General features: G+C 37.4%; 12 protein-coding genes and 1 non-coding gene across 13 annotated transcripts; 5 read left to right on the top strand and 8 right to left on the bottom strand.

Annotated features, from left to right (window-relative positions):
- Positions 1–104: 104 nt before the first annotated feature.
- Positions 105–1775, bottom strand: GGA1 (ubiquitin-binding protein; the record flags this gene model as incomplete). The annotated part of the gene is made up of 1 exon (XM_056221552.1): positions 105–1775. The coding sequence occupies one exon, from the start codon at positions 1773–1775 to the stop codon at positions 105–107; it is 1671 nt and encodes a 556-aa protein (XP_056081332.1).
- Positions 1776–2270: 495 nt separating this feature from the next.
- CNL1 (Cnl1p) lies at positions 2271–2639 on the top strand (the record flags this gene model as incomplete). Its single annotated transcript, XM_056221551.1, has 1 exon — positions 2271–2639. One exon carries the CDS (start codon positions 2271–2273, stop codon positions 2637–2639), a length of 369 nt encoding a protein of 122 aa, XP_056081331.1.
- Positions 2640–2880: 241 nt separating this feature from the next.
- On the bottom strand, positions 2881–5715 carry SPC110 (Spc110p; the record flags this gene model as incomplete). The annotated part of the gene is made up of 1 exon (XM_056221550.1): positions 2881–5715. One exon carries the CDS (start codon positions 5713–5715, stop codon positions 2881–2883), a length of 2835 nt encoding a protein of 944 aa, XP_056081330.1.
- Positions 5716–5938: 223 nt separating this feature from the next.
- TRP4 (anthranilate phosphoribosyltransferase) lies at positions 5939–7081 on the bottom strand (the record flags this gene model as incomplete). Its single annotated transcript, XM_056221549.1, has 1 exon — positions 5939–7081. The coding sequence occupies one exon, from the start codon at positions 7079–7081 to the stop codon at positions 5939–5941; it is 1143 nt and encodes a 380-aa protein (XP_056081329.1).
- Positions 7082–7572: 491 nt separating this feature from the next.
- Positions 7573–8532, bottom strand: TRR1 (thioredoxin-disulfide reductase TRR1; the record flags this gene model as incomplete). The annotated part of the gene is made up of 1 exon (XM_056221548.1): positions 7573–8532. The coding sequence occupies one exon, from the start codon at positions 8530–8532 to the stop codon at positions 7573–7575; it is 960 nt and encodes a 319-aa protein (XP_056081328.1).
- Positions 8533–9080: 548 nt separating this feature from the next.
- Positions 9081–10049, bottom strand: YPQ2 (Ypq2p; the record flags this gene model as incomplete). The annotated part of the gene is made up of 1 exon (XM_056221547.1): positions 9081–10049. One exon carries the CDS (start codon positions 10047–10049, stop codon positions 9081–9083), a length of 969 nt encoding a protein of 322 aa, XP_056081327.1.
- Positions 10050–10584: 535 nt separating this feature from the next.
- Positions 10585–13182, bottom strand: SBE2 (Sbe2p; the record flags this gene model as incomplete). Its single annotated transcript, XM_056221546.1, has 1 exon — positions 10585–13182. One exon carries the CDS (start codon positions 13180–13182, stop codon positions 10585–10587), a length of 2598 nt encoding a protein of 865 aa, XP_056081326.1.
- Positions 13183–13640: 458 nt separating this feature from the next.
- On the top strand, positions 13641–15698 carry ATP22 (Atp22p; the record flags this gene model as incomplete). The annotated part of the gene is made up of 1 exon (XM_056221545.1): positions 13641–15698. The coding sequence occupies one exon, from the start codon at positions 13641–13643 to the stop codon at positions 15696–15698; it is 2058 nt and encodes a 685-aa protein (XP_056081325.1).
- Positions 15699–15982: 284 nt separating this feature from the next.
- Positions 15983–16055, bottom strand: Smki_4.trna23M. The gene has a single exon. It is a non-coding gene; the product is annotated as a tRNA-Met (tRNA).
- A 1850-nt stretch (positions 16056–17905) lies between these two features.
- On the top strand, positions 17906–19696 carry YPS7 (putative aspartic endopeptidase; the record flags this gene model as incomplete). The annotated part of the gene is made up of 1 exon (XM_056221544.1): positions 17906–19696. The coding sequence occupies one exon, from the start codon at positions 17906–17908 to the stop codon at positions 19694–19696; it is 1791 nt and encodes a 596-aa protein (XP_056081324.1).
- Positions 19697–20281: 585 nt separating this feature from the next.
- PAL1 (Pal1p) lies at positions 20282–21778 on the top strand (the record flags this gene model as incomplete). Its single annotated transcript, XM_056221543.1, has 1 exon — positions 20282–21778. One exon carries the CDS (start codon positions 20282–20284, stop codon positions 21776–21778), a length of 1497 nt encoding a protein of 498 aa, XP_056081323.1.
- Positions 21779–22022: 244 nt separating this feature from the next.
- MRP1 (mitochondrial 37S ribosomal protein mS43) lies at positions 22023–22988 on the bottom strand (the record flags this gene model as incomplete). The annotated part of the gene is made up of 1 exon (XM_056221541.1): positions 22023–22988. The coding sequence occupies one exon, from the start codon at positions 22986–22988 to the stop codon at positions 22023–22025; it is 966 nt and encodes a 321-aa protein (XP_056081322.1).
- Positions 22989–23515: 527 nt separating this feature from the next.
- On the top strand, positions 23516–24976 carry SVF1 (Svf1p; the record flags this gene model as incomplete). Its single annotated transcript, XM_056221540.1, has 1 exon — positions 23516–24976. One exon carries the CDS (start codon positions 23516–23518, stop codon positions 24974–24976), a length of 1461 nt encoding a protein of 486 aa, XP_056081321.1.
- Between the last annotated feature and the right edge of the window lie 2235 nt (positions 24977–27211).

The following is a 27211-nucleotide window of genomic DNA, read 5'->3' as shown; positions in this document are numbered from 1 at the left end:
TAATTAAGACACTTTACTTTTCTGGATTACTATCCTACCGTAACATTGCCTTCTTTGTGATTGAACACGTTATCTTTATCTTTCATTTTCTCCTCCAGTCTTGATCATATAGGTAAAGTAGTGGTTCCTGATTCTTCCTTTGATACCCCCTTGATGCTGTAATTAGCTTTCCATTTCAACTTAATAGCCTTTCCTGAAGTAAGGGGCATACCTTCGATTGAAACGATCTGTTGAATACCATTTTTGACGTTACTTTGAAGATAATTTCCTGATTGTGGCTGCAACAATAATGTTGTACTTTTAGGAGATGCTAACTGAAGTGTAACGTTAGTGATTGGATCGCACCCTAAGTTCGAGTAGAAGATAGTTAAACGTATTTTTGCCTGGGATTCACGAACTATTTTATAATCAATTCTTAAGTGATCTGATTCGTTAAGTGTTTGTTTTTGTAACTGAGCAGAATCTTCTTCGATGTTACCTGAGTTATTTATCAAATTGATAAGTGGATCAAATGAGTTGGAACATGATGAGTTGGCAGGCATACTTTCTATAGATGGTGAATCAAAATCTAATAAATCAATATCAGTCTTTGATCGACTGTCTCTAAATATATCAGTAACAAATGCACTGTTTTTTTGAGGCTTTGGTGAAGATGACAGGCTTGAACAATTGAGCTCTCCTAAGAGATCTTCGGAAGGTTGTAAAGGTTTGCCTGAAGATGGTGCAGGTGGAATATTTGCAGCTGGGTCGTCACCAAAATCTATCAAACTAAACTCTTTTGTGGATTCATTCATATTGATAGCACTTTGTCCTTCTCCCTTCAAACTTTTTATCAAGTTGTATTTTTCTAGCAACTGAACCACTGAGTCATTAAATTTCAGTAGGTTGCTTACGAGCGCATTGTCATCGTGTTCTTCTTCAATCAGCTTCTTGAATTTTGGTTGCGCTGACTTCAAGTCGCCATACAACTCTTGAATGGTTTCATTTTCTAAATCGGGTTCAGCAGTAGAATTCAACATTTCATCGAGCAAATCAGCTTTTCTTTTGAGTTTATTTAACTCATTGTTGATTGCCTCTTTGACAGCTAACTTAGCGTCATCTTTGAATCCCGCCATGACTTTCATTAATTTATTAGCTTCCTTCAAATCATCAGGTTTACCGCTTCTTAGGAGCTCCTCTAGTTTCGCAGCTTGAGCTCTTTCCTGTTCTTCCTGCAGTTCACTAGTCGTCCTCAATTGGTCATTTGGGCTCAACACCGCCAAATTTTCCTTCTCAACTTTTGGGAAAGTATAACCTTTGTATTTCAGCAATTTGTGCATGTCATTTATATATTGAAGATCATCTTTGTAACTGGCATGTTTGCAGATCGTTTGATACCATTCTTCAATGGCCTTAAGGATCATTTGCTGGACCTTGGAATATCTCAATGGTGGTTGCTCTGGGAACCTTTTCACCAGATCGTTTAAAAATTCCTTCCTGGATATTTGCAAATGTAAAGGATAGCCGCAATTTTTCACCAAGACGTCTAGTAGTGAAAGTGCGAAAACTGCCGCTTGTGTGTTTCCATTATTGACTAATTTTTCAATCGCTAATACAGCTTCTCTAGGGGTTGCCCCCTGCTTCGAGTTTATATAATCTGCAACATCTAAATTCAAGCCTAAATCCGGTTCAGGCAACGTGGATCTACATGCTCTTTGTATCTTCCTGAGTAATGAACTCTCAGTAGACCGTGGTTTTCTCAGTGGTTCTGAGGTAAGCTCAATTCCCTGTGGCATTTAACAGACGTGGTATATTTAACTTAAAAGTGACTTGAGTTCGAAGTAGCGATATGCTCCAAGCGATGTCTTCGTCAAAGAATCTCATAGTGACTTGAAGGGTTTTTAACCTGAAATGGCCATGAATAGTAAATAACCCCTTTAAAGATATAATTAATATTAGGGCAAAACTACTTAGGGCTTATAACCGATACCGAGTAGGTTTGTGGTTTTTAAAACAGGTTTATTTTAGGTTAATAGTATCTGAACGTGCGGGTTAGTCTTTCCTGAGCTTTCTACAAGCGGGTGGTCAATAATTAAAATAGTCGCTCCTGCTTACAAAAGCAGGCATTCATCTTCTCTAATTGATTGATAGGTGGTATCCATCTGTAGTATTTCAGTTGCATTTATACTTTACCGCAGAATAAAAAAGGTTGCACTTTCCTTCGTATGGGATTTGTATACTTTCTCACTTATTAACAGTCTATTTAACCAACTTAACTGGGGTTATTTAGAATGCAAGACAACTCAAGTCATTCCAGAGAGTCAGTTTCAACTCGTGATGATCCTCTTGGAATTGACAAGTTGACAATCGATTACGATTACCTACTTTATAAAATAAAAGACTATGTACAAAGTATACAGTTGGATACCACAGAGCTATGTAAAAAGCAAAATGAAGTGATGGTGAATGGCATTATCGAAAATACTATAGATAAGAATATTTCGAAGTTCAAGCAACTTCTTGAAAAATGCGATGCTTTAGAAAATCATTATGAGATGTTAAATCAATTGGCAATGATAACGGATACTTTCAAGGAGAGGATTGCAGAGGCCGTGAATGATTATAATGAATTGAAAAAGGACGCTAATAAACCTGAATAGTAATCTATAATACAAATACGCTAAATATATTAGTTGCATGTTTTATTTCTGTTGTGAATAAGAAATGAATGAACGTAATGAGCCAATACTGGGGAATATAGTACACCGTAATCTCAGATTAAGTTTCCATAAACAAGAAGAAGTTTTAGTTTCTTCCATTGGCATTTACTGCAGCTTGATTATGGACCAGCCCGTGTAGAAACCAGTGTATACATGAGGTGCATGAATGCAGTAAAGAAGACTACCAGGATATACGTCCACTATTGCTCTCAATTTTGTCTCTAAGTATTCGCAGTCTAGCATCATCAGATCTCCTGTAAAAAGCAACTCTCCTCATTCTCACACAAGCGAGCACTAAAAGAGCAACTGTTTTGAAATTTAGACGGCGCTCGAAATATGGGCCTCTTCTATTCGAACTGAATCTAAGGGGGTAATCATAGTCATGATACCTCGTATATATATGGCTATTATAGTAGTCGCGATCTAACTCGTCATCATCCGGAATTGAAATGTTTAAGCTATGCTCACCCTTCCTTGTGTCCAACCTTAAACGGCGAGTACTCAGTGCAAGCACCTTGTTTAAATAATCGTTGATCACTTTTAGGTCGTTATTATGTCTTACTTCTGTGTGATACTTCAATTTATAATAACTTATAATTTCGTTCAATTGCATTATTGAATTATCATCTTTACGTCTCTCGTTTAATATGAGACGTTCTTCAAGCCTTCTATTTTCCTCTTGTAAGGAAGTGATTTCACTAAGATAACTCTTTTTTATTCTGGTCATTTTGTCTTCCATGACACGGATATTATTGCCGTTCTCATTCAGTTCTTCTTTTTCTCTTCTCAAGCGTTCATTGGCGGTAATTACTTTTTGTAGTTCACGTTTATATTTTTCTTTAGACTCTTGTAAGTTCCATTTTTCTTTATTTAACTCATCAACTTTTCTGTTTAAAATGGACACTTCGTGTTCTTTGTCCAATGTGGAATCTTTTTCTGCCAATAATCTGTCGTTTTCTAGAGATAGATTGTTGTATTTTCTTTTCCAGTTTTCTATTTCAATTCTCTGAGAATCTTTAAGCGATCGTAATTCATCTTCGCTCTCTATCAATTTGTTTTCTAGATTGAGTATCTGTAGATTTAAGTCACGTTGAATATTACTTTCTTCAGATTTTGACTCATTAAAATCTTTCTTGTACTTATCTATTATGGTCTTTAATGAATTTATTTCATCTGCTTGAAGTTTCAGATGGTGTGTGAGTTCATTTATTTGCTCCTCCTTCTTTTTTATATCCTTTGATCTCTTTTCTGATACTTTGGCAGAATTTTCCGAAATTCTAATCTTTAATTCCTCTGCCTTTTCCTCAGATTCCTCTGCACTTTTCCTATATTCTTCAACTTCTTTCCTTAATGAATCTAACTGTGTCTGATAATTTTCTTTCGTACGGTAAGCAGCTGACGATTCTTCGTCTAGTTTGATTTTTAGCTGTGAGTTTTCTGTGACCAAGGTTGAGATTTTTTTATTCAGCTTGGTGTTTTCATCTTCCAAGTTTGATTCTGAAATTTTATACTTGAACTCCCTCTCTTTTAGTTCTTTTTCTGTTTTAGAGTACTTCTCTTGTGCAACTTTTAAATCATTCTCTAAAGTTTTGATAAGTTTCTCTTTAGATTCTAATTCACTACTAGCGAGAGATTTAGACTCGCTGTGCGTTTTTTTCATTACAAATAAGTCATTTTCTAACTTTTGAATCTTGGTTTGCAAGTCTGATACCTGTTCATCTCTTGAGGCAGTTTCCTGTCTTGCAATCTTAACATCTCTTTGTAACTGTTCATTGATAGTTTTTAGCTCTTCTTCCCTTGAGCCCAACTGTGAATCCTTTTGATTGAGTTTATTCTCTAGTTCAGTTATTAGAGTCATTAATGACCCCAGTTCACTTTCTTTTTCAGTCAATTGTGAGCTTTTCGCGTTTATTTTTTCTTCTAGTTGAGCTATTATTTTTCTTGACTCTCTCAATTCATTCTCTTTGGCAGAAGATTGTGAGCCATTTTCATTGAGCTTACTTTCAAGTTCATATAATCTATTTGTCAATCTTTCTGATTCACTTTTTTTTTCCTGTAACAGTGTATCCACCTCATCAGACTTGATTTTTAATTCATTTAGTTCATTTGTTCGTTTCTTCAATTCACTGTTCTTAGATTCCAATTGTTTATCTTTTTCTTCTGCACTGCTTTTTGACTCGTTTAACTGGTTCAGTAATCTTTTCAAATCATCTTCCTTCGATTTCACACGTGAATTTTGTACGTTCGCATTATTTTCTAATTCATGTACCTGATCGTTCATTGTTTTCAATTTTTTTTCTGATTCAGTCAATTTTCTTTCCATTCTTTCACGCTCTTCTATGCACCCAGAGTGATCTTCTACCTTTTTCGAATTCACAAGTTTGTTTTTGGTGTTTAGTTCGTTTTTCAGTTCTTGTAATTTGTTTCTTAAGTCATCTGTTTCTTCTTCAAGGATGTCATAATTATTAAGACTATCGTTTTTTTCTTTCCTCAATTCTTTAATTTCGTGCTTTAAACTTTTGATTTCATTGATGTAGAGCTCTTTATTGGAAAGATCAGATTGTGTGTATGCTATGTGTCTTTTCCCCAGTAACTTGCTCTCTAGAGCGCGCTCGAATCTCTCTTTCTTCAACTGGTGTTCTTTGACTTCTTGTTCTTTCAAAGGCTGTGACATTGGTACATCTTTCTTCAAATCATCAATCAAGTTTTTTTTGCGGCTTTTATCAACATTTCCTGACCTTGGACTGGGCGGAATGTTAGCTTTAATTTCTGGAAAGCTATCATCAAATTGTGAGGCCTCACTAAACAGCCTTGTAGAGTCAATGGTATCATCAATACTTGTCCTTTGCTTTTTCCTGGCAGGGCCTTCGTTTTCATCACCATCCTTAATGTTTGGAACCTTAGTTGGCGATACAATTTGCGTTTGCGTAGAGTTTCGTTTGGATTTAATAAATCCTACGGGTGTGAACTCCATATTCTTCAAGTTCCCATTTGGGAGGTGTGACACTTCGTCCATGAATATTACCTCAACCCCTTTAACTTATAAGGGCTGTATAGTTAACGGAGTTTTCGTGGAATATTTCTGCATACTATATATTGTTTTGCATTAGTTCTTTGTTTATTTTGTTTCCGTTCATAATGAAGAGTTTAAACTCACGACGCGTGATAAGGGTAATGCTCAGGTCATAACAAAGAGATATAGCTCTATCGGGCTTATTCACCAATTATAAAATATTTGTCTACAAATTGCTCACGCTAGCTATAAAGTATTCTAAAGAGCGTAATGCATTACCGGACTGGATACTTTCTTCTGCTTTGATGATACCTTCTTTCCAGTTCTGGTGGCCTTGGCTCAAACAGTACAATACGGCGGCGTTCATTAGGATGTAATCGTAAATAGCATTATTGTCGCCGAGATGGTACTTGCCAGACAAGACTTCGTCCCTTAGAATTCTTGCATTCTCTTTTGGACCGTATGAGGCACATTTTGACAATTCGTGTTCTTCTAATCCAAACATCGAAGGTTCTAATTGGAAAGTTTTCAATTCATGGTCAGGTGATGTCGGATCGATATGCCAAACAGTAGTTTTGCCTATCGGAGATACTTCATCTAATCCAACATGCCCCCAAACAATGAAAGTTTCACTTTCTGGATATACCAAGGCGGCTGCTTTGGCATATTCGGGTGCAAGCTCCTTTGAGTAAACACCAAGTATTCTTTTGTTTACATGGCTAACCGGATGTAAAAGCGGTCCCAAAACGTTGAAAATGGTCGGAATTCCAAGAAGTTTACGTACCTTTGAAACATGACCCATTCCATGATGAAAAAAGGGGGCAAGTAGAAACAGGAATGTGTTATCTGCCCATAATTTGGGCACTGTTGATGAATTTACCTTGGATATATCACATCCTAACGTTCCAATCAGGTCACCAGCCCCACTATTAGATGTAGAAGCCTTGCCTCCATGCTTACAAACCTTTAGGCCCTGAATGCCAGAAGCAACGATAGCAGCAGATGTGGAAACGTTGAAAGTATTCTGCCCATCACCACCAGTACCTACAATATCCAAGATTACTGGTTTTCCCTCCGAGTATAACTTTGTCTTTGTGGGTAAAGGTAGATCAACTAGGTCTGAATGTCTCAGCACAGCCTTTGCAGCTTCTGCAATGTATTCAGCCTTATGGTCAAGTTTAGTAACTTTCAGTGCCGTGAGAAAACTGGAAACCTTGGTATAGATTGAAAGACTGTCATTGTTACTTGTATCACAGTTTTTTAAAAGATTTAGTATGATTGACAGCGCATCGTACAAGTCTGTACTGGTCAATTGTGGTGGTGAAGCCAATAATTTCTTGGTAAATGATAGCAGAGTCGCTTCAGGCATAATAAAATGATAGTAAAAACTTTTTCGCTTTTTTGTTGTTTTTGAATTCAAAAAGTGATCAATTTTTAATATTTGGAGCTATGTTAGAATCTTCTTAGAAAAATGGACGCAGCGCGACTGTTACTACAGAACTGTTTTGATCTTGAGCTATGTTTAACAAGTTAATCTGTGTATTCTTTTTTTGACAAAATGCGACCAGAAAAATGCTGCCGAGAAAGCGCTGCAATAAAATCAGTAATTACCTAGTAGTCTGCTTATAGGTAACCACGCGTTATATATCATTATATAATTAATCTGATGCGTCATGTAATGCGTTCAAAAGCTTAAAGCGACCACACAGTGTAGATTATACATCAGCCTTTTGTAAACTAAGGTGAAAGAAAATATAGTTGATGGCTGACTTTTTATTTCGGAAAGTGAAAATAAGTAATAATTAGTCGAATGTGTATATACAATATTGGCGTGTATCTATTTTATAATGAAAAATGCTTTTATTCTAAAGAAGTTAAGTATCTTTCAGCATCCAAAGCGGCCATACAGCCAGATCCAGCTGAAGTAATAGCTTGTCTGTATTTAGAATCCTGGACATCACCAGCGGCGAAAAATCCTGGAACAGAGGTTAATGAGGAGCCTGGGACAGTCTTGATGTAACCAGCCTCATCAACGTCCACTTGGTCAGCAACAATCTTTGTTGCTGGAGAGTGACCAATAGCGTAAAATAAACCGTTGACTGGCAAGTCAGTTTCTTCATTTTTTTTAGTGTTCTTAATTCTTAAAGCATTTAATAACTTACCATCTCCCTTGGCTTCTAGAGCAACAGTGTTGTAAAGAATTTCAATCTTTTCGTTCTGTTCAGCACGTCTTTGCATGATGGTGGAGGCACGCAAATGATCTTTTCTGACAAGCATAAACACTTTTGAACCATATTTGGTCAAGAACTGAGCTTCTTCACAGGCAGAGTCACCGCCACCAATAACGGCCAATGGCTTGTTTCTGAAAATGGGAACGGCACCATCACATACGGCACAAGCAGAGATACCCTTTTGCCAGTAGGTTTCCTCGCCAGGTAAGTGCATTCTCTTAGCAGAAGCGCCTGTGGCCAAAATTATAGCGTCCGTCATCACAGGTTCTGCATCTTCGTTGAACTCAGTCCAAAACTTAAATGGCTTTGAAGACAAATCAACTTTGGAAACTGTCTCTGTGATGATTTCAGTGCCAAATTTCGTGGATTGTTCTCTCATTCTGTCCATCAATTCGCTACCTGTTAGGCCCTCTGGGAAACCTGGGAAATTTTCGATTTCTGTAGTGGTGGTCAGTTGACCCCCGGCAGCAATACCATTGGCCATCATACCTTCATATAAAGTTGGTTTGATTTCTGCTCTAGCCAAATAGATGGCGGCGGTGTGTGCAGCTGGGCCGGAACCAATAATAGTGACTTTGTTGTGAACCATGTTTAATAATATGAAGTAGTGTTGTTTACTTTTGTACTGCTTGTGATTTGCTGCGGTACCGTATTGTTCTAATAGGCAAGTATGACTAAATCTACAGAAGTGAATCTGAAGGTTTCAAAACCTCGAGCAACTTGGATCCACTCTTATACGCGTGGGCATTATTTCTTTTTCAAGATAATTGCCGGCGAATTTTTCTCCATGACTAAGGAGATGTTAACCCAGCCAGGTTCGCTCCAAACGGCTAGGTAGAATGAAAAATCATCAATCTTGGCTAGAATGAAATATGTGTTACTAAGGAAAGTTGTTGGGTGTTCAATGTTAACACCTGCTTGCAGTACACTAGTTTTTGGCAAACTATATATGCTCAGAACCTCTTTAGAGTTCAAATAGGAGACATAAAAAATACTTAAAATTGGGGCTAAACTATAGCTGAGTACTTTTCCACGGGAAGAAAAGTAGTATACTTTATAGGGAAAAAGGCCCGTAAGGGATGCTTTAAGAAGAGAATGCACAGTTTGAATGTGAATAGTATAACTATGCATATAAAACTAAGTTTGTGTCTCACCAGATAATAGGGATGTGTGTTCGGTCGCCCGGTGTTGCACGCTGTCTTCTTCAGGGTTGTATAGCTCTCTTTCCAGTTCCCGTAATTGCATATCAGTTGCGTAAAGGATGTAATACTGATAGAAGTATGCCAAATCGAATACGATTGTCCCAGCGCTTCCAAAGATAAAGGGCAGCTCTTTCATGATGAATTCCCTCTTATTCTGGCTGGTTAAGAAGTGACAACTTGTGAAAATACTCACATTATACGTGATATTGCAGAGTAATGTTGTAGCAAAAAGGAAGGGAGATAAGCCGTCAGTGGACTTTCTATTGTAGTTCTTGATTAATTGTGGGATACGTGCGCCCACGTAGAAAGAGGCACCAATCCACGACAAAATTGTGCCCAGTTCGCCGGCCTTACCAGAATTAGGGAAACCATCTCCAGGTGGCGCTACCTGCAATTGGACAGAGCCTACATTCAGCGGGTATGCGCTAGCCCTACTTATAGTATGAGCTAAGGCCAATGCTGCCGTAATGGCAGACCTCCTTCTATTACTTCTAGGGCTTTCGGCACTGCTACCATCTTGTATCATCTCTTCTTCTTCTCTTAAAAGTTCTCCATTCTCAACCAATTCAGGAAGGAGAGGTTTGGGCTCATGACCGATAGTTGCTAGTTTATTTTCATACAATACACCATAGTAATAGTATTGGCCACATACAAACGAATCGTTGAACAAAAAATAAACAGCGAGAAGTATTTGAAATAACAACTGTCCTGTTAGCTTTGCCCCTATCAACGAAGTAATGTCCCCACAGAGCCATGCCAACAAAAAATATGGCGACAGCCCATCAACAGATTTATCTCGATAAGTTTCAATGATTTGGGGGAACAGTGAAATAACAGAAGTGAAGAAAGACAACGACCCGCACAAGTTAGATACAGCAGGCCATATGCTGTTTGAACACGACATGAAAGGAGTTTTTATTTACACTCCACACTTTTTAGCACCGATATCAACGAACCTTATTGATTAGTATTAATAAATTATGAATTTAGGAAACAAAATAACAGACTACTTTCTTTGGTTCAGTTAGTAACAAATATTATTTTGAAGAACGCAAATGATGACTGTGTGTGTATTTAGGTATTTGTTTCTTTTTATCTTTTCTCAAGCGAAGTAACATGACTAAAAAAATACTTTAAGATAACACTAGTACTCATTATCACCATAAACTTGCTGGGCGGGATCTTTCTCGCGAACCATCTCATCTGTAGCAAAAAATTTGCAGCACGTAAGTATATGCCGTAGAAGTCAGTAAGAGAGAAAAAAAAAAAAGAGAAATTGATGAGGAGAAACTGAATAATGACATTAATTAATTTTCTTGTTTACTGAATACATAATATTAAACTGATTGATAATACTTGCTATCTGTGTGCATTCACAGCGTACATGAAGATAAGAGAAAAGAGTCTGGTTGTTAAACCCTTGAAATGTGTAATATGCACTAACGTAATTTCCGGTAATAATGTAACCACCATTTTGTGAAAATATTGTTGAGGTTTTCCTCTTCAATACTGTTCTCTGTATAGAGCGGAATACAAAATTTCTTATCACTCAAGTCTGATAAGTTTTTCAGGTTATCATATCCAAAATGGTAATTTATCAATACGTTAACAGTTAATGAAACTAAAATCTTGTAATTTATAATGACTTTCTTAGATCTATAGTATTCCCATGTTTTGTCTTTAAAGGTTTCAAGTTTTATGGGATGGCTTGCAAAATTTTGACCATTGTGGATGATAATTACATCCATCACCCACATAAAAAGTTTATGATCCATTCTTTGCAATATGTTCCACCATGTATTGCTATTCAAGCAACTTCCATTGAACTCGCTCTTGAACTCATCTTTTCGTAAGAGGTGGGCAGCAATTCCTCTAGGATTTAATATTCTGGAATCATATTTTTCTTTGCAAATTTCACTGAAGCATGTCATCTGTATTAAATTGACCATTTCCCAACTTTCCTTCAAAGTTCCAAACGATTGGTCAGTTAGAAAATGATAGAATAACATCTCATCACCAGTAACTAAACCTTGTTGGGATATAGATTTTAGTTGTAGTAATAGCATCAAGTCGGATATTATTTGCTTATTCGTTCCTTCTTTATAGAATATTTTCTCTTGTATGTCATGTTTAATTAGTTTTCTTATTTCAAATTCTTTATCTTTCGGAAAGTCCATTTTGTTCAGTAGCTGCATTATTTCCTCAAATGATTCTATAAAATATCCTGTTATTAGGCAACTTTCACTTTGCAAAAGTTGGCTATATATTTGAAGCCGTACTGTCGATGTCAAAGGTGTTTCCCATATCACTTTCTTTAATTCGTTTAGCGATGAATTGCGACTAATGCCTCGGTCTAGTAAATGTTGAAATTTGTTTCTATTCTGTTCGTTTCTTTTGAATTTCTCATCGCGTTCTTTGTTTCTGTGTAATTCCTCCATCGATGCTAAGTCAATATTCTTGTAAATTTGCTTCTCTTGTAGTTTTCTCTCTTTGGAATCCTTGGGCGGCAGCCAACTTGGACGGAAATGGCTTACGGCTTTAACTTTATCTTTCGAGACTAGCATTAGATCTTCCATCCCTTGGTTACTAGCTTCTTTGAATTCTAATGGTAAACACTGTACCGATCTAGAGCGACCAGAAAGAATATTTTTAGATATTTTTTCAGAGCTATGTATGTAGACCTGAGAAAGACTTTTCATGGTATCCTGAATATACTGTGAGTCAGAAACAGGAGATATTCCTGGAATGCATGTTGGTGGAAGCTCTTTGTAGTCTAGGCATGATCCTTCTAACTTGTTACTTGAATTTAATGTCTGTTTTTTTGTACAATGAACTTTATTGAGAATCCTATCTGCACCAAGTGGAGACGGTGTGTGTTGATTGTCCCTTTGTTGGTTTTCTTGGGCTAATATTTCTTCATTTCCCCGTGTCAAATCCAGACACTTCCCCTTTTCATTAATTTTAGATAGTGTCAAGAAAGAGCTGGTCGATAAAGAAGCCATTGGAATGTTCCAAATTAATGAATCATCAACATCGCCCTCTTGAAGTTCTAAGTTGGCATCTTGTTCTTCATAGAACTTTTCCCTCTTTTTTATGGCTTTACGCAAAGTCTGATCATTGTGCTCTTTTCGCAAGCGATAACGTTGAGAAGGAGTAAGCTGAGCTGTCTTGTATGGTAATATTGCAGAAGTGCTATTAGAATGCGCATATGGTGTTTTTGTGATCGGCATGAGTTTCGGTTCATGGAGAGCTGCAGTGCTTACACCATGCTCTTTAAGGGGTGAATCATTTTCGCTTATGAAAGAGAATTGTGATGCGGTTATACTATTAGTTGTATTATTCGATCCAGGCACCCCTACCACCCTGGAAAGTTTAGGGGTTGTTAGTGAGTTTTGACGAGATGGAATGCATGTAGTTATTGTGCTCATTGAGCAAATTGTCTTATCAGCGCTACCTGCTGTTCGTGTTTTCTGCAGTATTGATTCTGGTCGGCTTTTCTTCGAAGGTGTGATATTGCTGTTACTTTCAGCTTCCTTTACACTTTTGACGAAGGAATTGTCCTTCAACTTACTGCTTCTTATTTCGCCCTCCTCTGAACTAACATCTGATGTGCATAATGAATCAGATGTTGTGTTCGAATGCGATGAGGAGAATATTTCTGTGCTAGATGTACCTATTGAGTCATCTGATATTGGTCTAATGTACTTCGTTGTAGGCATGCATGTATTATGATAACCCAACACATTTTTCAAAGCATCTTGATTGCCTATATCAAAGCCTAGGTTAGCGCTAGGACGCCTTGTGCCGATACTCTTCCCATTTGAACTTACGATGCTACTAGCCGTACTACTACTCGATCGGGATTTCGATAATGGAAGGTTGCTGTCGCTTTTGTGTCCAAAATTTTCTGAAACCGCCAGACCTTTTTTCGAGGATGTTTTAATTTGACTTTGTTTCAGATGTGTTGAGTCCTCCTCTTTTAAAGGGTCTAGCTTCGAAGAGTTAGGAACTATGTTAATCAAGCGACGTACTGGCATACAAAAAAAAAAATGGTTATATCAGAAAGAGGACACGATCTAAAATGAAATGATGAAGCAAAAGTGGAAGTTTCACAGTAAGGTCAAAAACGCAATGCTTGTAACGAATGTATAAATGAAAGCACCAAAAAAACTTAATCTTGTTAAAACGGCTTTATATTCCAGAATAATGAAAGAGAGGGCTAAAAGTGTAGCGGATAGTATGATACAGCCAAATGATCGATATCTTTCATGAATATAATATAATAATCAACACACATATTCTAATTATAGCAGGATTGATGTTACATCTCTTGCTTTCTTTGATCAGATCTGAAAAAAAACATCGCGTATATAGTGATCTTTGTGGATTAAGAAAAAGGAATTACTTAAGATGCTATGCTGTGCGAGAGCTAATTGAAGCTATGATAATGATTTCTCTGAACTCTGCCAGGATTCCATTTTGATGTTCTTTTGGCATGGTAAAATGTATATGCCGGGTTCACTTAGGGTCTTTGGCTCATTTGGCCACTCTACCGCTATATAAACTTGTGGGCAGCACAAACACATACCAGGCACTATCTATTACCAGTTTTCGTTTCTTATCTACAAAGAACTGTGTATTGAGGGATGAACAGAATTGTTTAAAACCTGTGCACTTTGACAATTTTGAACGATTAATTCCATGCTCTAACAAAGGCGGATCTACAAAAATTGTTCAAAAGCGTTTATACGAGCTCCGACAATTAAGAACTGTATCAAGTGATACTTTTGGATTAACAGAATACGCATCTTTTTTCAAGGCTTTACGAGATGTTTTGAATCTTAAGGATTGCTCCAAATGCGAAAAGCAGAAGCTTTTATATGATGTGATATCACATCAACACAAGTCATACCCAGAGGTCGCAAGAAAAATTGGATTTTATATACCAGATGAGGTCCACGAGTGGTTTTGGAATCATGTTCCAAAGACGGAATCTTTCAATCATTATTTCTTTCTCTTGAAAAGTGATGTTCTTCTCTCCACTTCGAGATACTGTACGAAATTTACCAATAGATTGATGAAGGGTACTGAGATGGAGAGACAGTTGGCCACATTCCAAGTTTTTTTGCATGATGAGACAAATATAAAGCCTATAATGGAGAAGGTACTAAAATTACATACATTTGACAGCTTAGTCGTTTTGGTAAAGGGGCTCGCAAAGGTAAAAAATTTCAGATTTATTGAATCATATATTCAGGCCCTATTGCAAAAGTTGGAACAGCACAGTTATTCCGGCAAGGATAGGAAAAAGCAAAAAAGCCTGCGTTATGTCAAGTTCAACAATGCTTTACTCTATTATCTTCTGAAAAGTGGAAATGTTGTATTATTTATGAAGACCTTCCAAGAGGAATTGAAATTTATTATCAGTTCAGGATTAATTAATCACATTGATGGAAGGGAGCACATTTTAAACTTTCCTATACATCATTATCTAAACTTGCTGCGTGTCTCTAATAGGCAGGAAGAACTTTTTGATGTAATATCCTGCTTGCAGAGTAGTTCATTGATGAAGCATAAATTGTTTAAAGAATTTTTAATGGGTGAGCTGATTGCATCTTTCCAAGCCTTTCGGGACCCTAAATTGGTGTGTAAATACGTTCTTTCATCGTACAGCTCAAAACCGTCTGCTATTATTTTAAACGAACTGGGAATTTGGGGATGGCTTTACCATTCAAAGTCAACGACTTTAACAGCATCCGATTTAACCAAAGAGTTAAAAACCAGCAGTAGTGTTCTGCCAAAATCAATGCGAATAGGTTCAGCAGTAACTGTTCCGATTCTAACGGAGCTTTATAGAAGTCTATTGTCTTCTGCGTCTGTTTCACTTGGAAGAGGCCAATTGAAAGATTGTCTTCTTGATTTATATTACAAGTACAGAAGTTTTCTTTCCAAAGAAGCTAGTAAATATAGATACTGGAGAAATGATACCGGGATCCTGAACGTTTTCTTAAACTATATTAGATTTCAAGCACGTGAACCAAAACTAGCCTATGATATTCTTCTGAACTTTTATTCTCAACATTTCGCCAAAAATGTGATCCTAACGACCACGATATGCCCCTTTTCCATAGTCGCCTATAAAAATTATGCGTTAACGCAAGCTGAAATATCAGAATTGTTACAGATAATGCATAAAAACGGGGTGCCTTTAACGTTCAAGTTTTGTTCTGCAATGGTGATGCATTGTGTCAAAATAAGAGATGAAAAAGGAGCACGCTCCTGGTATGATAAAATACTATATGGAGGCTTTGAGATAAGGCATATGGCTTTGATCCAGATAATCAAAGACCGAGGCTGGCCATTTCCAAAAAAATTTGACCAAAGATTATTAACACAATTAGTTGATGATAACAACAGCATTGAGGAACCAGCTGATAGCACCTTGTTTACTGATGAAGCGATGTTTGAAGAAGGCAGTGAACCTAGTTTTAATGATGATGATGTTAATAGATGTACAAGTACCATAAAGGAAACCTTGAAGTGTCTCAGTTAATATCAACATGGGCACTAAAGATATTAAATATTCAATAATGATAACAATAAGTTCATAAGTAAAATTTGTAAATATGTCCGTAATTTCATGAACATGCATTCGGTTATAAACAATTCTAGAGTACAAAATCTGCAGGGCTTTGTCCTCACGATCCCTTTTATGATCTATAGTTTCTTGCAATTCCATCGCTTTTAGCACCTCATTACATGAGGCCTGTGTGGCATGGCCATCGTTATAACCTCGGAGTAAAAAAAATAAAACCTTGTTTTGACAAGTTCAAAATTTGCTCCAGGGGAGGTTCGAACTCTCGACCTTCAGATTATGAGACTGACGCTCTTCCTACTGAGCTACTGAAGCCGATTTTTGCAAAGACCGACGTGGTTGAAACGGTATAGCAAAAGTTAGCAGTGACGACTATGTTGTAAATGAAACATTAGCAACTACTCAAAATGGTAATTGCTACTTACACCTGAAACGAACTTAGACACGCGACTCAAAGCATTAATAATAATCAACATATATAAATAGTAGTATTCTGTTGGAATAAGTGATTACTATTATACATTTATTCGTATAAATTGGAATAAGTGATTGCAACTATACGTTCTTCGTATAAATTGCAGTAGGAAAATTCTAATAATAGAATTTACCGCAGTTATGAGATAAAGATCTAATAATTCGTCAGAACTTATTATATAAGAAGATAAGCCATGACTAAGATCTTATCATCTATGCTGTTGGAATGAAAATCAACTATCGTCTATCAACTAGTAGTCATACTACTAGTACATTATCATATACGGTGTTAGAAGATGACATAAGTTATAAGAAGCTGTCATCGAAGTTAGTGGAAGCTGAAATGCAAGGATTGATATTGTAATAGGATAATGACTGACAGCATATAAAATAACAATAAAAGCATATACAGAATTATGTAGAATTACGAGTTCCATTTATGGGATTCCTATATCCTCGAGGAGAACTTCTAGTATATTCTATATACCAAATAATATTGCCTTTATCAACAATGGAATCCCAACAATTATCTCAAAATTCACCCATTTCTTAGGTAATCCCAATGGTTCAGCCATAATTCGGAACATTGATGAAAAGATTTTGGTGATAACTCATCCTCTTATATACTAAGTTCTCGTCAATTAATATATCTTTATCTTACTACTGCAGTGGATTCTATTATTAGAAGTTGCCTAAAATTCCAATTTAATTGGTATCATCATAAGAATGTTTGTATTCATTTACCCATTATTATTAGTATCATGTTAAAGAATGTTCGTCACCAACTACTCCAATTTATACGGATAAATGTATAGTAGTAATCACTTATTCCAACAGAGATAATAATGAAAGATAAGGGACAATCTACAACACACACTGTGAAATTAATGTTATGTAGGTACAAGAGTAGGTTATCCTCTATTGACTAGTACTCGTGATATTAGTGCATTATCATTAAAGATATTAGTGCATTATCATTAAAGATATTGGAAAATAACACAGATTGTGAGAGATAGTCATCGAAATCCGTGGAAGCTGGGACACAAGGACTAAAATTTAATAGCATGATGAAGGCCAACGTATAAACATAGGGAATAGTCGTAGTGTTATGTGGAATTATTAATTCCTTTTTGTGGATCCCTATATGCTCGGGGAAAACTTCTAATGCATTCTATATACCTAAAAAATATTGCCTTTTCAACAACGTTATTCAGACAATTATCTTATAATACCAACATCTCGCATATGCCGTTCAATTAATTTTTTGCCATCATCACCGCCACTGGTGTGACTATGATAAACGACTTACCTCAAAAAAACTGATTATTATTGATCCTACTGCTTGTATCATGAACGTACCATCAAAAAGCAGTCAACCAAACGTTAATATACCCTATAGACCTCTGCTCTGCCACAGCTATGAGCCGACATGCCTTCTACGTATCATAACTTTCGGTCGTGCCAATCCTATGACGAATGTCATCACCCGGAACGAAGAAACACGAGATTTTGAACGCCGCGGCTCATCATCCTAGAACAAATGTGCATTTAACTGTGAGTTACGTTATTATAAGATAAAGTATATACAATTTGCGTTGAGCCAAATATTCTAGGAAATAGAGCACTTGGAGGAAGATCTTTCAAAATCTGGTGGCAGCTTGTTTGCTTCATTTGCCGTGTTTTTTTTTGCTATGTCATGCCTAAGTTTGTGGTGTCTGTGGCTCATATCAACGTTTCAGCTTGTATCCGCAACGGCTAGCACTGCTAAGACAACAACTACAGCAAATTCCAAAACTTCTTTTTCGAAAGAGGACCCGTTTCCTGTGCTAACAGTGGGTAAAGATGTTAACGGAAACTATTATGTGAATAGTACGTTCGGCACACCTGGTCAACTTCAGCGACTTGAAGTAGATATCGTTCAACCATACCTAAATGTAGCGTCTGGAACGAATGATAGCCGCAGTAAGTTCTCAGATGTATGTAATAGCCATCCTAGTTACTTCGCAAACGAATCTACATCATCAGTTCCTGTTTCTCCTGGGCAAATATATGAATTTTCTTTCGTTGACGGTAGAGCCGTTAACTGTACTTTGATAACAGACGACATGAACTTTACGGATATCTCATCAGAAAATTCTTCCGGTACCTTGGTAACAGAATTACTGAAGACTCGAGGTAATGTACAATTCAACTCAGGAAGTCTATCAATTTCTAACGTTTCATTTTTTAGTGTAGAATCCTCAAATTTTAAGACATCAGGTTTGTTAGGGTTGAGCGGTAAGATCACAAATCCTGGCTCTGCAGCTGACAGTTCCCATTATACAGAACAATCTTACTTCTTATCTTTATTGAAAGATGTAAACCTCATTGAAAGTCCGTCATATTCATTGTGGTTGGCTGGGGACACTTCCACATACCAGACGCATAGAGATCCAATATACAATTGTGGAAAGCTGCTTCTTGGGGGAGTTGATCCTTCACTGTTTACTGGTACGCTGGGAAAATTTGACCTAATTCCGTATGTCGATCCAGTGAGTAGTGCGGTGAGTACTGGATATCCAATCGTGCCATTAGGTCCGATTTATATTGTGTCGAATAGTGGACAAAGCTTGAACATGACTTCGAAGGACTTTTTAAGCCCAGCTTTACTAGATTCCACTTCTTCTGTTAGTTATCTGCCAACTAATACAATCATTCAGATCGCCGTTCAAATTGCGGCTACTTATGTGGAATCCCTAGACAGGTGGCTAGTCCAATGTTCTATGGCCAATATGGGTGTCTCCCTTGGTTTTACACTCCGAGAATTGGTAATTGAAATTCCGTTGCGTGATTTATTATCGTCTACTTACGACACATCCACCAACTCTTCGATGTTTTTCAGTTCGGGCCAAGAAGCTTGTTTTCTGACGCTATATGCTAATACCAATACGGGATTAAACATACTAGGAGAAGCGTTTATGAAAAACATATATATGGCAATGGACTTAGAGGATAACACTATAGCGATTGCGCAGGCAAAGAAGATTGAAGATGATGCAGTTAATGATGATGCAAATGAAACTAATGCATCCACTGTTATCAAGAAGATTAAATCCGGATATATCCCTTACGCAAGAATGATGAATAGTAGCAGTACAAGAAACTTGACGCTCTATCCATCCCATAGGTCGGGTTATATGCTCACTGTTCCTGGCCAATTAACAGCAGCATACTCAAACGGTGTGATTACAGGTGCAGGTCGGTCATTTTATGACACTTCAAGAACAACTACGAGTCCTAGAACATCTAGTAGTCAATTTGACAGTTTTTCTGTGTCAGCCTCAGAAGAGTTGTCAAATACGAGTAATAGAACTAGCAGTGCATCAGGAGCGGGCATCCGCTTGAGCAATCCATATACACTACATGATAGTCCAGCTGGGTTTGTAACCCGTGCAGCATCGTTGTTACTACTATCGACGTGTTTGATACTGATACTGTTTTAATTTGGGGCTTTTCTTTTCCCACTAAGTACATATAACTACATTACATAATGATCCGATGATCTATTCCTGGAATTTTACAAGAAGAAAAGATGATAGAAAACCTAACTGCAACATACTAAAGAATTATATCATGTCGTTCTTGATTATCAGCTTTGTGAAAACAAGTACTTATGATCAACCCTTAGCAGCTGTCTCAGAGAATCGTCGTACACGGGGGCGTAGATCGCGTTACTTTTTCTTTTTTTTTTCTTTTTTTCTCGCCTCGAGGCCGGTTCAGCAGATCATGGTGACTGGCGATAGGTTATTTACTGGGCATGAAGACAACCTTCCTTGGCAGGTAATTCTTGAAGAACTCTTAAGTTGTATTCTTATCGTGCTTAAAATCCATCGTATATTCAGCTTGGCTTGCCCTCTGCATTAGTTTTTTTGGAGGAATTCAAGTGTTTTGTGAACCTATCTCATTGAACACGTAATCTCATTCTATCATAAATTCCAACTATTTAATTACAGATACAGCAAAGATTGCATTAGACTATTGCTAACAGTTGCCTTTGTTAGATATTTGACACATACCCAATATTCAGCATGGAGAATAGAAGTAGTAGTGGATCTAGTAGACCATTTTCTGTCAATAACCCTTTCAGAAATGCCGCAATTGATTCGAGTATTAATCAATATAAAAATGATTCCCAATTCCAAGAATGGGCGAGAAACCAAATATGTACCAATTCATTTGACATGCCGCAATTAGACACTAGAACATCCTCACAATTATCATTTCCAAGTATTCCCGAGGGTGAACGGCAACGAAATGCTGATCAGCAAGGTGCTTATGCCGGTCTGGAGAGCTTTAGTACTGGTAGTTTATCACCATCTTCAAGGGCTATTTCCTCAAAGAATCCATTTCTCGACGATGTGAGTTCCACAAATGATATTGTAAGATCCCCTCCACCACCTTCCAAAAGTAAACATCATCCTACCGCTAAAGAAGAAAAAGAGCAATTAAGGCAAAGATATCTGGAGGAAAGTGACGCAAATGCAACAAGTAAGAAACAAGGAAACACTGATTTGCCACCTTCATATGAAGAGATCACTTCTACTGATGGGTCAAGGAAAGCTTATCCAAAGGAAAAAAGTTCTCGCTCTTCTTCTCATCGTGAACATAGTAACAGCGGCACACACGTTCCACGTAGATCTTCATCACATCATCACCGTGAAGCTTCCTCCTCTTCAACTCCTTCGAAGAAGGGAAAGAGAAAGAGTAAAGTTATTATACCTAAGAATGTCGATACTATTGATAAATTAGATGTAACTGGGTTGTTCGGCGGTTCATTTCATCATGACGGTCCTTTCGATGCAGTAACACCCCATAGAAATAAAAATAACAAAGCTGCACCTGTTTTAGCTTTTCCGGCAGATGGTCCAAATAGTACTATCGGCGGCGCTTCAACTAAAAAGTCTGCGTTGGATGAAGTTTTTGGAAGAGATGATATAGATGATTCTGATATATATCAATACAGTCCGCAGATTCTGAGGAGAGGCGGTGATACGCAAGATGCAATAAAAGCAAACATAGGTAACGTTCAACAAATGGACGCTAAAAATAAGACAGAATTGGTTCATGGGCCTATTACTGCAGGTTTAGGCTCCAGTACTTTTTTGGATGGAGCACCTGCTTCCTCAGCAGCTATTAGAAACGATATAAAATCACACTCATACCATAATCGTAATGGTGGCCTACAAAGAAACAAGTCCCTTTCTCAACGATTAGGCCTTGGAGGATCCAGTGATAGTAATGCCCCCATGACAGGTGTTAGAAGAAATTTGAGTTTGAGCAGAGACAGCTATGATGTTAGCCATAATAACGAAAGTGTTAGGAGGTCAAAAACTGTGAACTCCTCCAACAGAGCTCACCAATCCAATTATGCCGCAGGCTTCGACGACCATAACGGCGATAATCAGGACGAAGAAGACATTTATTTGGGCGTGCGCTACAATGAGTCCAACATGAAAAAGAAATCGACGGGTAGTAAATTACTTAACAGAGTTAAAAGTTTAAAAGTAGGAAGGAAAAGTCAGTAGATAAAACCTAAAAGAGGGAAAGGAGGTATCAAAACAAAAACTAGAGCCACATGTTGACGTTTTACACTTCCATATAAGGATCAGAAAACAGGAACAACTAAATTCGGAACAAGAAAAGAGGCAGGAACAAAATAACTTAGAGACCATGTTATATATACACATTACGAGTAGTTTGATTTTATATATTTACAGAGACTATCAACTTATATCAAAAAAAGGTGTGAGCTCTCATTGCCGGTTTTATTCACAAAGTGTTGAATGCTTGGATTTTAGTGCGTTGAGGTAGTCTTGATTCCACTATCCTCCATTCTATGGAATCCCATATTCTCTCTAAATATTCACGTTTCCCGAATACACCATAATCAGTTAACCACGTCTTAGGGGACGCATCAATGGCTAACAATGGAATGTATGAAACCTCTTTTCCCGAAAATCCTTTCTGTTGTGTTTCATAAATAAACTTGGTCCTAGTGTGCTTGGCAGCCACATCGGAACCATCAACTTTCCCTGCTTCCTTGGCTCGTTGTTTTTCTAAATTAGTGTATTGGTTATTGAGCTCATTCATTATTCCAGAAGTAGAAAAGTTGAAAGGAGTTCCAGCATTATAAGTATTCAGAATAAATAGTTTATCATATTCAATGTCACTATTTGCCATATCATTGTGGCTGGTGCGTTTATCGAGCTGCCGTCTTGCAACTAGCCACGTAAACCCGTCGCCTGCTAATGCAAGGTTCGAGTTTATTAGAAGCGTTTTAAATTCCACCAGAGAACCAAATGAGGAAATTAAAGCTTCTTGTAACAGTTTGTTGCCAGTGGTCAATGGTTCGTTGCTTGTTGTTTTATGGAAATCTGGGGTCTGAAGTAACGCTTCTGGGCCCAGCTTGGCGCATTCCTCTGGGGGAGTCCTGGCACATCCTTGAAGTGACGACATGCTAAATCTCAAGCTGTACAGTGACGATGCGTAGTTCATAACGTGTTTCTTAGAGGCAGATTTCGAATTTTCATGGATGAGTGTTTCTAAGGGTTTCTGTTGCGCCTCATTTGTACAATTGTTTAATTGGGCATCGAGATATTTTACTCGATCAAACCATGCCTTCTGTAATCCGTCAACAGAAAAGAGCCCTTTCAGTGGAGCACCTTCTTTCAAATGTTCCAATGCATGCCTGCTAGAGTACTTTCTTATAGCGCGAACACAAGTAAAGCGAAGCATGATGCAGGAAAACTTCGGAATTCAAGACTATTATCGATTCGATCAGCTATTACAACAAATCAGTGATCGATTCTTTAATCTAATCACAATTATGGCACTTTTCATTTCCTTCAACCATACTTTTTCTAACCTGCGCCTAATGATATCTATCGTTCTTGGAAGACCTAAGCAAAAATCCGGCATAATATTATCACTGTTCACGAGTTATTAGGGCCTGTTTATTACCGCTTTTTTTTCGCTGTTTTTTTGTTGTTGAGGAGGCAAACTTGCGATGAGTGGGAGAAAACAAAACCGAAATGACAGCTGGATGATTGAAACAAACTCGGACATATTCTAGACGGTTACTCCTTGCGATTCTCGACAACACGGCATTTCGTTTGTTATATATAGATAGACGTTGTTGACAAAAATCTTCTAAATTTTTGTTTGGTAAATTGAACTTCATAGAAGGTCGAGAAGATTCAATCACTTATTGCATCGAATCGAAAAAAAAAAAGAGAAATTAAGCTTTTCCATAGTATAATAGAATGTTGAAGTGGATAAAAGGTGGGATTTCTGCAGTCACCGGTATGGCTGAACCTGAATACGGGAAAGATTACATTCATAGTGTTGCTGATAGGGTAAAAAATAGGCAGCCTTACAGAGCAACCACTCGTGAAGATTTCTTTTGGCAAGCTCCTGACCACACAAACGTTGAAACAGTTACTTTTTATTTCAGTGACTTGAAAACTGGTATTTTTGGTTTTGCTCAGATTATTCACTCGAACATAATTGGTTTGCATACTGCATCTCAATTTACCTTCAGAATTTTTGATTCGAAGAACCCAGATGATTTGAATATCTGGACGTCTACCAAGTTGGAAAATTTTTACATCAAAGATGCAAATTTTTACGCTGATAATCTTTCTGTTGAATTGAGTGAAGACGGTGAAAGCTATCACATTCAATCCAGTGTTTGCGATTTATCTGTCATTGACTTACATATTAGAAGATTAACACCTGGAGCTAAGGTTGGCGATGATCCTGCCACTTATTATGGTAATAACATCGATGAACCTTGGGGTAGCATGAGACACGTTTTCTGGCCAAGAAATGCTTGTCACGGTACTATCAAAGTTAAGAAAGAAGTCATTTCAGAATCTGATGATCAAGAAAGCACAGCCGATGAGGATGATAATGATGATGAAGAAGAATCTAGTGATTCTGAAGAGGAGTCTGGCAGTGAGGAAGAAAGTGACAGTGAAGAGGAAAGTGACAGTGAGGACCTTGAGGTTGTCTATGAAGACCGTACTATTATCTTTAAGGAAGAAGATCCTGCAATTTCTACCTTTATAATGGCTTTTCAAGGCATGAAGCCTCATCACGCAGCTAAGGCATGGAACTTCATGTTTTTTCATTCAGAAAAGTACTCTGCGGTATTGATGGAATTTACCACACCAAAATCATACGCCAACACTAAAATTTCTGCTGGTATAATCACCGACGATAAGGAAATTTTAGCAGTGACAACTGACAACACTGTTGAACACTTAAATGCAGAGATTGATTCTGTAGGTTGGAAAGTTCCAAAAGACATCAAAGTCACCTTCAAAGGTATCAATACTAAAATCAAGGATGAACAATTAGAGTCGGGGGACAGCGCTAACCAAGATGAAAAAGCAGAGGATGAGAAGGAGGAGGAAGAGGAAGAGGAAGAGGAAGAAGAATATAAAAACGTTGCGGAAGAGTATAAGATTAACGCTGTTGTGGAAGGCCCATTGGATAACTTAGTCGAAAGAATTGATGTGATGGGCGAAATTCCAAGCTTCGTTAAGAATATTGTCTCTGGTGTTGCCGGTACTAAGCCATTCATTTACCAGTATGCTGACCCAAAGAACTCTACTTTACAAATAAATGGTGGTGAGAAAGTTCACGGTGTATCTTGGACAGAAGTAACCTTCATTTCTGAATCGGATGTAATAAGTGAAGAATCTTACAATGAAGCATGAGCAAAAATGGGAAACACTTGTACGTTCTTCCTTATTTTTGATTTAATTTGAAAATCTAATGTTGCAAAGTTTAATAATTATAATAATTAAGTTACTGTTATACCCTCTTTTGATTTCTGTGTCATATAATCAAAAATATAGTTTGAAGATGAAAGTGATGCAGAAGAATGACCATGGTAAACAAAATATGACCTTGAGTAAGCAGTTGTCCTTTAATTCATCTCTTATCATATGTATGTATACATATATATATACATATATATATATAATGTATTATAGCCTAAGCAAGTGGATGAGGTTTGTGGGCGGAAGCGAAGGCATAACCTTGACGACCTTTGTCAATCAAACAAAAACAGCGTCAAGAACCTCTCAATCCGAATACATACATGCACAATGCAGTGTTTGAAGAGGGTTCAATGTATATCGGGCTGGAGGTATCAACTCTACACCAGGTTTGATGAAACTTAGTACTAACAATTTGCTTGGTTAATAAAGCCTCTATGGTATATTCAAAGTGTTCTAAACGCCTCAAGTAAAAATTACCGCAATTCTTGCGGAGCTCATTAAAAAACGCCACATAAGGATGCTACTGCTTAAGTAAGCTAAGCACCTCAAGAGTACGATGTCTATTTTTGGAAGTAAGGGGTTATTGATTTTCTACGGCTGCTGACAATCGGAAGCGTTTATTTAAGAGCAATTTAGGAAAAGCGCATGAAAGAAAACCGATGTGCGGAGAACAAAGGTGAAAAAATGTTATAGCAAAATGCATATTTGAATTCGTAAATCCAATCGCAACGTGAAAAAGCCTTACATTACATATGTTATATATATATATATGGTTAAACATGACTGTATAAGCACCGTGAATAGTATCTTGATTTTCAATGTGGTTCGAAATTACCCTCGCCTAGCTTGTTACTTTCTTTGATTTAGTTTTATGTATGCTGATAGGTAATGCAGTCTGTCTTCTTGCTTTCTTTATAAGGTCATGGAAACGGACCCATGTAATTTTGCCATGAGCTTTCTTAACATTATATGTTTACGTTTTGTCTTGTTTTATGTTTTTGCAACAAATTAAGGAAAGAAGGAAAATGGAATTTGAAAGAGTCCGAAGCAAACATTAGTACGTCTCTTTGTCAAGAAAAGTTGAGAAAAGACATACAAAAAGGCTATAAAGTACTAAATATCTTAGCTAGGGTAACTGTCTATAGCGATGCTCATACGTCTTAGTCAACCAAGAAAGAGCACTTTTTTATTACTTTGAAAGATCGTTCGGAGAACATAGAAGTATATGAAGAACACTTTACTAATTGTTCTCCACCCTCCAAATCTAGAATTTGATGCTGTTTTAACTCTTCATTTTCCTCGTGCGGAGCGAGCCCGCTCTTGTGCGGGATGAAGGCAATATCCAAGCCAGCATTAGGAAACAATTGTAAGAACTGTGATGCTCAACTTTCATATCTAATCTGCATCCTTACTTTACTGCGATGCTGCCCAAATAACTGTGCGGCTAATTTGTGGTTTTTCGGCAAAATTTTATACCGATATATTGAATGGCGGTGTAATTTCGAAAAAGATCTAGTTTATCAGCGAAAATGTGCCTGAAAGTTCTACAGCTGAAATTTTTTTTTTGGTCACTGTTTCGAAGCTGGCGAAAATACTGCTAGACAAGAGCGTGTGTTAACAAAATGTGAAGTCTGATGATAATTAACAAGCAGAATTCGTATAAGAATCAAACAAGCAATATTAACGAAGAAAATATTTTTTTGGTTTTCATTGCAGGTAGGTTTCATTTTCTCGAGATGATCTGAAGGAGGGAACAAAATAAGAGGGAAAAATGGTTACAAGATGAGCTATTTGTGGAACATTCTAGCTCGTTTGCATCTTCTTTCATTTGGTTGGTCTTTAGTATAGATAGCTTATTAGCGGGATCCTATGATTATCCCCTAGTAGGATTGCTCACGGAGAAATTCCGGGAGCGTTTTTGTTCCGTGCGCGTTTTCTTAGCTATATTCTTCCAGTTTGGTCTGCTGCCCAGTCATCGTTCCTGTCACGTAGTTTTTCCGGTTTCGTCCGGCTCATATAATACCGCAATAAACACGGAATATCTCGTTCCGCGGACTCGGTAAAACTCTCGGTCGCGGATTATCACACAGAAAACATCGTAGAGAATTTTTCCAGATTTTCCGCTTTCCCCGATGTTAGTATTTCCGGAGGTCATTGTACTGACCGCCA

This window comes from Saccharomyces mikatae (genome assembly GCF_947241705.1).
Source record: "Saccharomyces mikatae IFO 1815 strain IFO1815 genome assembly, chromosome: 4".
Lineage (NCBI taxonomy): Eukaryota > Fungi > Ascomycota > Saccharomycetes > Saccharomycetales > Saccharomycetaceae > Saccharomyces > Saccharomyces mikatae.
The sequence above is the reverse complement of the archived record's forward strand: the minus strand, read 5'-3'. Positions and strand labels throughout refer to the sequence as shown.